General features: G+C 60.6%; 1 protein-coding gene across 3 annotated transcripts; it reads right to left on the bottom strand.

Moving 5' to 3' along the window:
• Positions 1 to 1372: 1372 nt before the first annotated feature.
• On the bottom strand, positions 1373 to 8462 carry ARRDC2 (arrestin domain containing 2). 3 transcript variants are annotated; one of them, XM_065874596.1, is made up of 8 exons: positions 5091 to 5424; positions 4933 to 4999; positions 4552 to 4699; positions 3920 to 4022; positions 3575 to 3831; positions 3264 to 3426; positions 2838 to 2995; positions 1373 to 2551 (listed from the first exon to the last, which is right to left on the bottom strand). In XM_065874596.1, exons 1-8 carry the CDS (start codon positions 5362 to 5364, stop codon positions 2498 to 2500), a joined length of 1224 nt encoding a protein of 407 aa, XP_065730668.1. In that variant the 5' UTR covers positions 5365 to 5424; the 3' UTR covers positions 1373 to 2497. The 3 variants fall into 3 exon arrangements, with proteins under 3 accessions (XP_065730668.1, XP_065730670.1, XP_065730669.1); XM_065874598.1 differs by lacking the exon at positions 5091 to 5424 and adding an exon at positions 8204 to 8462 and having other exon boundaries at positions 2498 to 2551; XM_065874597.1 differs by having other exon boundaries at positions 2498 to 2548; positions 5091 to 5364.
• Between the last annotated feature and the right edge of the window lie 1200 nt (positions 8463 to 9662).

Below are 9662 nucleotides of genomic sequence, written 5' to 3'. Positions count from 1 at the left end.
CCCATGGCCACTCTGGGCTGCTAGCTAATTTTCACTACCTTGGGCAGGCTGGTGGGCACAGCCAGGGCTATCAGAGGGTGGTCTAATTGGGCCCCGCCCATATGGGGTGTGGCCTAGGGTCTGGGGTGGAGCCCAGGCTGTCAGGGAGTGTCACGTGGGTGTCACATGGCCTGTAGGGTTTGGATTCCAGAGTTCCAGGGGCAGTTTTTTGTTGTTGTTTTCTTGCGGTATGCGGGCGTCTCACTGTTGTGGCCTCTCCCGTTGCGGAGCACAGGCTCCGGACGCTCAGGCTCAGCGGCCATGGCTCACGGGCCCAGCCGCCCCGCGGCACGCGGGATCCTCCCAGACCGGGACACGAACCCGCGTCCCCTGCATCGGCAGGCGGACTCTCAACCACTGCGCCACCAGGGAAGCCCCAGGGGCAGTTTTGAGTGGCAGCTCCATCAGTCCTTACTGTGAGACCCTGGGCGAGTTACCTCATTCCGTTGGACTCACTTTCCCCACCTGCAACTCCAGAAAAATGACAACCTCCACACCGCTAGGGCCGCCTTAAAGTGCTGTGAGTATTCAAACCAACCCTCGTACAAGCACGACCACAGCAGCGTGAGCCACAACCGCTAGGAGGTGGGAACGACCCAAATGTCCATCAACAGGGTGTGAGTGGATAAACAAAATGTGGTTCATCTACACAATGGAATATTATTTGGCCATAAAAAGGATTGAAGCACTGCGTCACGCTGCAACAAAAGGGGCTGAACCTCTAAATATGCTAAGCGAAAGAAGCCAGACGCAAAAGGCCGCGTGCCCTATGATACCATCTACACGAAATGTCCAGAACAGGCAAATCCAGAGACAGAAAGCCGATTAGTGGCTGCCTGGCGCTAAGGGAGGGGGAATAGGGGCTGCTCATGGGGACAGGATCTCCTTAGCAGCTGAAGAAAATGTTCTAGAACTAGCTAGAGGTGATGGTGGCCCAACACTGGAAAGGGATGCTAAGGAATTGTACACTTTCCAATGGTATATGTTGAACCACAGTAAAAGCAAAACCAGCCCAGACTGCCTAGATAGGCAGGCTCCTCCTGCCTTTGGCACCCCTCTGCCCCCTCATCTCCATTCTGTGGGGACAGATGAGGCCTCTGCCTGCCCTCCACCGTCCACGGTCCCAGCCTCTGCTACTGCACGAGGTGAAAGCATCCGGCGCCAGCCCGAGCTGTCTCCCTATGTGTCCCCGGGTCTCACCTTCACCTTCTGGACAATGGGCCCCTCAACCCTCCTCAGCCTGGAATTCCATCTGAGATCCAGACTCAAGATGGTGGACAAGGCCACCCCAGGTTCCTTGGCACCTGAGGGCAATAAACCACTAAGCACAGTCTCTTCCTCCGTGCTTTTATTTTTAAAAAATAATTGTACAAAAGAGAACAAGTTAAGGCTTAACGGAAATGCAGAGTCCCAGGCGAGGGTCCTGCCTCAGCCTGGGCTGGGACTCTGCACTTGGGGGCTTGTCCAGCTGCCCCATTATGTTTTGTCCCTCCAGGACACAGGGGGTGCCCAGAAGAAGCACACTGGCCCTGCTGTGTCACCCCAGGCTGACCTCTGTCCCCGCAGCCTGGTTTAATGCTCTGCTGTCCCCTTCTTGAAATTCTGAATTCTAGAACAAGGGGCCCCACATCTTCATTTTGCAAGTGATGGAGCTGGTCTTGTCTGTCCCACTCTGAACCTGGGTTTCTCGGGCGATACAATACCCAGACAGCTGTCACGTCCTGGAGTGTGTGGAGGGGCCCCCAGGAAGCCTAGCCTGGGCCAGGAATCTCTGGCTTTCAAAGGTTTCAAAGGCTGGAGTCGCTGCCCTTGTTGCCCTGTTGCCCCACACAGCTCTGATAACCTGCTTCCCTGAATGCCTCATTCCTGGGCCCTCTCGCCTGCCGGACCTTGCAGTGTGGCCTCGACAGAGGCACTTGCTCTCTGAGCCCCAGTTCTAAGATGAAGGGGGCAGTCTCCACACATCACTCGGCTCTGACCTTCTTCGACTTTTCTTTCCCCTTGCTTGCCTGCCCTCTGAGCTCTTATTCATGCACCAAAGCCTCAGCTAAAATGCCCTTTCCTCCAGGAAGCCTTCCTGCTCCCCCTTGGGACTCTCCCAGCTCTTGGTCCCTTCCTCTGGTCCTGTGGGCCTGGAAGTATTTATGTCTGGCTCTGTCTCTCCCAGACTGGAGGCTTCTGGGGGACCACAGGCTGGCAAAGACAGGTTGAACAGTCTCTCAGATCTTATGGTGGGCATTTGATACCTTATGAGAACCAGTCCAGATATGTCAGACTCCAGACTGGCTCTTCCTCTGCTCTGTGTGATGCTGGAATGGCCCTGCCCCATTCTGAGACTCGGTTTCCTCAACTTCAGTGCAGTCGGGCTGGTCTGTTCTTGACCCAGCCACTCCTCACTCATGTCCACGCTGATGGAAGCATGTGTACAACCTCATCCCTTGAAGTTTCCACTTGCCACTCAGCAGGTCATGCAGCGGGGCCTCGTGGCCTCTGAGGGTGGGTTTGGATCCTCCTGCCGGGGGTGGGGGGGGGGGGAGGAAATGATCCCATCAAGTCTCAGGAGGCCCTGGAGGCTCAGAAACACCCCTCCCCACCCTCCTCATCTCCACTCCCACACTTGGCCCGGGGGGTGACACCCAGGAACAGACTAAGGTGCAAGGCGGGTTCAGGCCCTTGCACCTGTATGGGGATGTATAGGAGTTCCATCATTACTTAAAACTCATCTGTGGCTCTCTACCCTCATCTTGGCTCCCAGGGTCTGGAGAGCCACAGGGGCTTCTTGAACCCCCCAAGCTCACCTCAGAGTACAGGGGTGGCGGGCGGTAGCGGAACTCCTGGATGTAGGCAAAGAAGGGGCCTTCAGCACCCATGTCAGGGTCCTGCAGTAGTCGGAAGGGGCTCTGCTCCACGGCCGCCACCTCCTCATCGGCCACCACATCCGAATACTCGGGAGGTGCTGGAATCGAGAGACAGGGTGGGTGAGGCTGGTAGAGGAGGCGGGCAGCCCCAGAATTGGGGACAATGGCTGGGAGCTGGCTTGTGCCAGTTCTGGGGCTGCTGAGCTGTGTGCCCTTGGATTGGGATTCTGGGGGAATTCATACTCCCAACATGACTGTTACTGAGCACTTTTACAGATGGGGCCGTCGAGGCTGGGGGAGGGAGAGTCAGCCAGGCACCTGCCTCTCTACCCACCCATGCCCCTCACAGCAGGATGGAGAGCTCACCTTCAGGTCGCTCTGGCAGGACGCCCAGTCCCCAGTCCAGCAGGAAGCTGGCATGGCTGCCCACGCTGGACGAGCGGCTGCCGAAAGGATGCAGAGGAATGGTGCCGATGACCAGCGGCAGCTCCAGGAGCAGCTTGGATGAGCCCGGGATGTCCACGCAGACCTGGAGGAAGGAGCCATGATAGAGGGTGCCCAGGCAGCCTCGGTCACACCCTCCTTCTATAGCAGGAGACCTTGGTGGGGGGGCGGGGGGAACCCCAGCCTGGAGGACAGAGCAGACGCAGCCACCCCAGCCCCCGAGGATACTCTACCTTGAGGGTGTACTCCACGTGTAGCACACGGCAGTGCAGAATAGAAGGACCCACAGGAGGGATCCGCAGCGCCCGGCCCTGCCACAGTGCCCGCCGCCCAGGGCCCACAGGCTCCCCTGAGAGACTAGCCACCACTGCTCGTTTCTGTTTGCGGGCACCTCGCGCCATGAAGGTCTGTGTCTGGACCACGGCCGCCCGTGGCAGCACTGGGCGCGTGGAGCCGTTGTCGATCTCGGCAAAGACGGGGATCACCTCACCTGTAGGGTGGGACAGCAGGGCCTCAGTTTCCCCACCTGCAACCCTGACACGGACCTTCTTCCCAATCCAGCCCCTCCCACCTGCTACCTGGTGTATAGCCCTTGCGGTCGATCTTGGCTGAGAGGGAGACAAGGCCACGGTTACTGTACCAGGATCGGGCGATCTTCTCCCGAGCTCCCGCTTGAGGGGCCTGGTGGGGTGGAAGGAAAGGACATGAAATGCATCCCATTGTGCCAACCACAGACCCCCTGAAGCCTCTAAACCACCCTCAGCTGAAGGAGGATTTGGGGCAGGGCCTAGTATCCTGGTTTCCTTTTAACAATCTAGAAACTATTTGTAAAATGGATCCAGGAATATGACTCATCTCGTTAAACTGAAAACGAAGTGAACAAGCCAAGCACTTAGTGCGTAATGAGTGCTTAGTAAGCCATTATTATTGCAAGCTCTGACTGAGTCCCATTTCATGGAGGAGGCACAGGAGGCTCAGAGAAGGTGAGACACTCATCCAGAAACACACAGCCAACTGGTGCTCCTGGGACTTGCACCTGGCTCCACCGGACTCCACAGGCATTCCCATGCCTACCTCCCCCACTGCCTCCCTCCCTGCCAGGGCTCAGCTGTGACTCCCACTTTGAGAAGGGAGTGAGGAGCCAGTCACCAAATAGCCAGGACCCTGCCTGTGATGCTCCCATCCTACCTCCCCAAGGGCAGCAACTCACCAGCAGAGCTGGTGTGTTGATGTCCACAGGCTCGATAACAGTAAACACCTTCCTTGCCCGGCGGGCAGGGACCCAGGGCCGGTGCAGGGTGGCTTTGATGCAGTATCGGACACTGCCATGCTTGCCTTCAAATGAAGTCACTAGCGTCCTGGGGGTGGAGGGAAGGGGCTTCAGTGGGTGAGATCCACAGACTCCCGGGTGGGAGATTCCCAAAGACTTACGGGGATGAGAGACACGAGGCACTCCTGTGCTCCCCCCCGCCCCCCCGGGAGACAATCTTGCGGCTCGGGGGTCCCCAGATACTGAGCAGTGGAGTCCCAAACCTGGAAGGGGCTGCAGACTTAGGGACTCCCCTGCAATCCTCCACCCCATTTGACTTACGGTGGCAGCTGGAAGCTGAATGGGAACTCATGGCGTCCAGGAGGCAGCGTTGTGATCCCTCTGGTGTCTGCAGGTAGGAGCAAGAAGGGGAGGCTCAGTGGCTGTGAGGGGCTCCCGGAGCGCGCAGCACGCGCCGTGCAGGGGTCCCCAGGTGGTACCTGGCGCGAGTAGTGTGGCATGGTGGCTCACAACCTCCACGCGCTCGCTGTAGCTCTGCGTGTACGCGGTGCTCGAGCCCGCGCTGCGCGACTCGGTCCAGTGTACGTGGGCGCGACCCCGCGCGCGCAGCTTCAGGGCACCCACGCGCGCCGGGCCCGCCAGCTCCAGCAGCACCCGGCCGGCCACCGCCTGGCCGCCGCTGAACACGGGCTCGGCGCCTGCGTTCGCACCATCCAGTTGCACCATGAAGGCCTTCACCTTGTCGAACAGCATCGCGGCTGGGATACGAACTCGCGGCGCGCGGTCCCTGGCTTCGAACCCGCGACGCGGAGGCGCGAGATGCGGACGCTGCAGCCTGAGAACGCAAACCCACCAGGCGAGCGCAGGCGCACTCGCTGATCGGGCCAGAAACTCCTCACTGCCTGCGCCGGCGCCGCATTTATACGGCAGGGAGGGGCGGAGCGAGACGCAGGTCCCGCCCCCGGAGAGGAATACACCAATGGCGCGGCGAAAGGCGTGGCCCCGCCCACGCGTGGAGCAAAATAACAAAAGCCCCGGCTCGCGACCCGCTGCCCTCTACCCTAGTGGACCCTGGGGTGAGGCTGAAGCACTGCGGGACAGAGCAAGTATCTCTCAGACTCCGGGGGTCAAGAGGAAGAACTGAGGCCTGGAGGACTCGGGCCTGAGGTCACCCAGCAAGATCTAACTGTCGTCGGTTTAATCATCAACCGGCCGCCACTTGCAGACGTGACTCGATGCACGTCCAGCCCGATCTGGAGGGGTGTGTTAACAGCCAGGCCCCAATCGAGGCCCTGAAAGCCTAGGACTAACTACCTCGGGTCTCAGTCTCCCCCGCTCTGTGCAATGCGGGAGGGAGGAAGAAGTGGATGGGGCCTCCCTCCACTCGGGCGCCTACTGCCCCCTCCTCTGATTTGAAACCCGCTCAGCTGGCTGACCCGGGCTAGTGACAACCACTTGGAACCTGAGTTTCCACGTTTGTAGAGCCAGAAGAAAATCATTCCCGAGCTCAGAGGGTTGTGCATGAATCACGGTGTAGCCCCTACTCGACCCCTCCCAGAGCCTCTCTCCCGAGTCATTAGCCCGCTCCTGACACACTGCCTGCCACTCGGCTGCGCCTCAGCGCTTTTGCCCCGACGTTCCTTTCCAAACTTTCAGCACCTGCCCTCCCTCCTCCGCCTCCGCAAACTCCTACTTGTCCTCTAGGCCTAGCTCTTCCCCTCACAGACAGAGCCGAGTACCGGGGAAGCTCACGGAATCCCCTGATTCAAGGCTGCGGTGTGCCTTTGGGGCGGTAACCCGTCTCTGGACCTCAGTCTCCTCGGAGAAGAACCACATACACGGTTTCCTAGTTGGGAGCTGACTGATCGCGATTTGCGGAGCGCCTGCGCCCTCTGGTGACAGAGGGATGCACTGCTGCTTGAACCCACCCCCTAGTTTGGCCATCCCCTTTGAGTCCGGTTCAGGCCACACCGGGACCCCCTGAGGCCAAGGCACACCCAGCGGGCCGGCGGCCATAAACGGACACAACCAATCAGTGATAGGGGTAAGGGCAGGCCGGAAGAGACGGGTAGAGGCTGTCCACTCAGTGATCACCCTGGGGGGGGGGGGGTTACCCGGAGGAGGGGGCTCTGGGTCTGAAATAAGGGGCCGGGACCTTCTCCCAGGGCCAAATAGAGCCTAGAAAGAGGACAAGAGGCTATAAGCCCAGGAGGAGGTGGGGAATGGAGTGACCCTGAGGGGATGGGAAGGCTCTTTCTTTTGGGTTTTTTGTTTGGTTTGGTTTTTTTTTTTTTTTGGCCACACCGCACTCAGCTCGAGGGATCTTAGTTCCCCAACCAGGGGTGGAACCCGCGCCCCCTGCAGTGGAAGCCCAGAGTCTTAACCACTGGACGGCCAGGGTAGTCCCAGGAAGGCTCATTCTGAGCCAGTGCCCTCAGTCCGCTTCACAGATGGGTCCCCAGAGGCCCAGAGAGGGGCAGGGCCTCACTAGAGGTCACACAGCAACTCCACAAGCTTCACTCTTCCAGTATCTTAAGGAAGCTACCAGTGAGTGGGACCAGGAGGACTGTAGGGTGAGACCAGCCCCAATTTCCCTCGAGTCACAGGGAAAGGGAAGTGACTACAGGGCCCCTTCCTGCCTCACCCCTTGCCGGCTATGCCTCGGTTTCCACAGCTGCTCAGGCAAGAGTCCCCACACCTGGGGGCCGTTGGGACAAGTTTGCAAGCCTGTAGGCAAAGCATCTAGTGTGTGCACTGCTGGAAAAAAAGGGGGCTGCGGGTGGGGAGCCAGGTTCGAGCTGCTTCCTGCTTCCGCCCATCTTGCAGATGGGTATGGTGAGGTCTGCCTTCCCCAAGAGGAGGTGGCCAGGGCAGCCCAGAGAGGCCAACACCCTCCTCAGCCACATAGCACGGTGCTGGGGCACAGACTTACTCTTTCTGTTGGCCCTGTTCTGCTCCCGACTGGCTGTATGGCCTGAGGGTGGGGGACTGAGGTTCAGAGCAAGGTAGGGACATGCCCAACACCTAAGACTCCCAGCCTGATGTGACCCCACCCCAAGTCTTCTCCCTGCCTGGGATGCAGTCCCGCCCGCTCACCTGCAAACACCACCAGAACCCCCAACCCAGCGAACAACCCTTCCTGTAAAAACTGGTAAGGGGCATTGGCAGGGCGTGAGACAGGGGCCTTCTCTGGGAATCAGAGACACCAGGCCTGAGGCTAACGTGGCATCCTAGGGTCCAGAGAGGAGGAACTCCCAGTTCCACCAAGGGATTCTCCCAGACTCCATATGGGGGGGTCTCCCCACAGCATAGCCTCTAGGTCGACGGCGTCCCGGCTCTGGAGGTGGGGGGGGGGGCGCCCAGACCCTAGGAGGAGTTCCTGGAAAAGAGGGTTTTGGAGGGGGGTAGGTAGGTGGGTGTCCCACCCTGTAGGAGGGTCCACAACCTGAGGAGGAGGTCTCCACATCTTGAGGAGGGTCACCCGACCACACAGCCTCTAAGTCGAAAGGCTGGCTTTGGAGAGGGGCGCCCAGACCTGGGTAGAGGGTCCCGGGGGATCCTGGCTCGGGGTGGGGGGGGATGAGCGGCTCACCTAGGAGCAGCAGCTGCCGCCGCCGCAGGTATGTCTCGGCGGCCGCGTAGTCGCTGGACACCGCATTTACACCCACGCTTCGGCCCTCGAGCCAGTGGGTGACCGCCCCGCCGCGCGCCGCCACCTCGAGAGCTGTCACCCGCAGCGGTGACGCTGCCTCCAGCAGCACCCGGCCGCACAGGCGCTCCCCGCCGCGGTACGCGCCGCCCGGGTCCCGCGCCAGCTCCAGCGCGAAGCTGCGCACGCCCCCTGGGCGCATGGCTCGGGCCGGGACGCACGGCGGGGCTACCGCACCCGGCGCGGGCCCGCCGGGCACCCGGCGACCAGGCGCACAGCTGGGGCGCGTCTGCAGACCTCCCTGGTCTCAGCGTTGGTCTTCGCCGCACCGGGCGTCCCCCCGATCGTTCTCTTGCTTCTGCGAACTTTGTGCGGGCGCCGCCGTACCCTGCCGGCGCGTAGTTGGCGGACTTCCTGGTCCTCCGCCTCGGCCCCCGTGACGCGCTCGGGCCTCCGGGGACGTGCCGCCCGCGTGTCCGTGCGGCTGACTTTGCTACCCCCAGGGCGGGGCGGGCCCTGTTTTTTTGAGTCAGAGGCGGGCGGGGGCGGCTGTGGCTGGCGCGGAGCGGAGGCAGCCACCGGGCTCTGTGTTGTGGACTCATTCGTCCCCTACACGGCACCTTTGGACCGGGCGCCGCCCCAGCCTCCATCTGGTTGTTCCGCAAACACACCAAACTCGGGTCTTGCTTCTTAGCCTTTGCACTGGCTGTCGCTGCTAGGAACGCCCTTCCCCAGATCTGCTCTCCACCCACCCACGCCCAAATGTCACTAGAGTCATGCTCTGGACTTATTTCTTTACGGCTCTGGTCGCTGTGTTTGTGACCGCTGTGTGTTTACTGTGCCTCCTCTGTCAGACTGGGTGCTCCCAACGGTGAACACTGCCCTATTTTCGGCATCCAATCTTACAGAAGAGGAAACTGAGGCCCCCAGAGGGGCAGCCACTGCCTAGAGGCATCCACCGGTGTCAGAGTCAGGACTCGAACTCACATCTGACCACAGCCCACTGACACCTCCCCAGACCCTTCCTGCTCTTGTGCCCCACCTATCACTTCCAGCCAGGTGGCCCATGGCCTTATCGGAGGCTGCCAGAGCCTGGGCTCTCAGCTGGACCCAGATTAGCCTCCCTCTCCACCCAGGGCCCAGCATCTGCCTGCCTCCCCCACCTGACTCTAGCACTCCGAGCCCAAAGCCTGGAGGGACCCTTTGATTCTACTTATGTCTAGAACCTTCCCCTCCATCCTGCCCCAGAGGGGCCCCTCAAACCCCAGGATCACACCACTCCCCTCCCCATGGAGTGCCTTCCACCAAGTCCATTCTTCCCTTTGGCCTATGGACCCCTGAGTTTAAATCCTGGCTCACCCCTCCCTCCTCACTCTGTAGCCCCAGGCAGGTGGCTTGACTC

Source organism: Phocoena phocoena, chromosome 3 (assembly GCF_963924675.1).
Source record: "Phocoena phocoena chromosome 3, mPhoPho1.1, whole genome shotgun sequence".
NCBI lineage: Eukaryota > Metazoa > Chordata > Mammalia > Artiodactyla > Phocoenidae > Phocoena > Phocoena phocoena.
Note: the sequence above shows the minus strand (reverse complement) of the source record. Positions and strands in the feature narration are given on the sequence as shown.

What these genes read in the sequence shown, in the direction of transcription:
- ARRDC2 (XM_065874596.1), bottom strand. Translation starts at nt 5,364, where the DNA reads ATGCTGTTCGACAAGGTGAAGGCCTTCATGGTGCAACTGGATGGTGCG. An exon ending in TTCAGCTTCCAGCTGCCACC is followed by an intron (nt 4,700 to 4,932) that starts GTAAGTCAAATG and finishes CTCCACCCCCAG; the next exon opens with GACGCTAGTGACTTCATTTG. An exon ending in CCTGCCAGAGCGACCTGAAG is followed by an intron (nt 2,996 to 3,263) that starts GTGAGCTCTCCA and finishes TCTCGATTCCAG; the next exon opens with CACCTCCCGAGTATTCGGAT.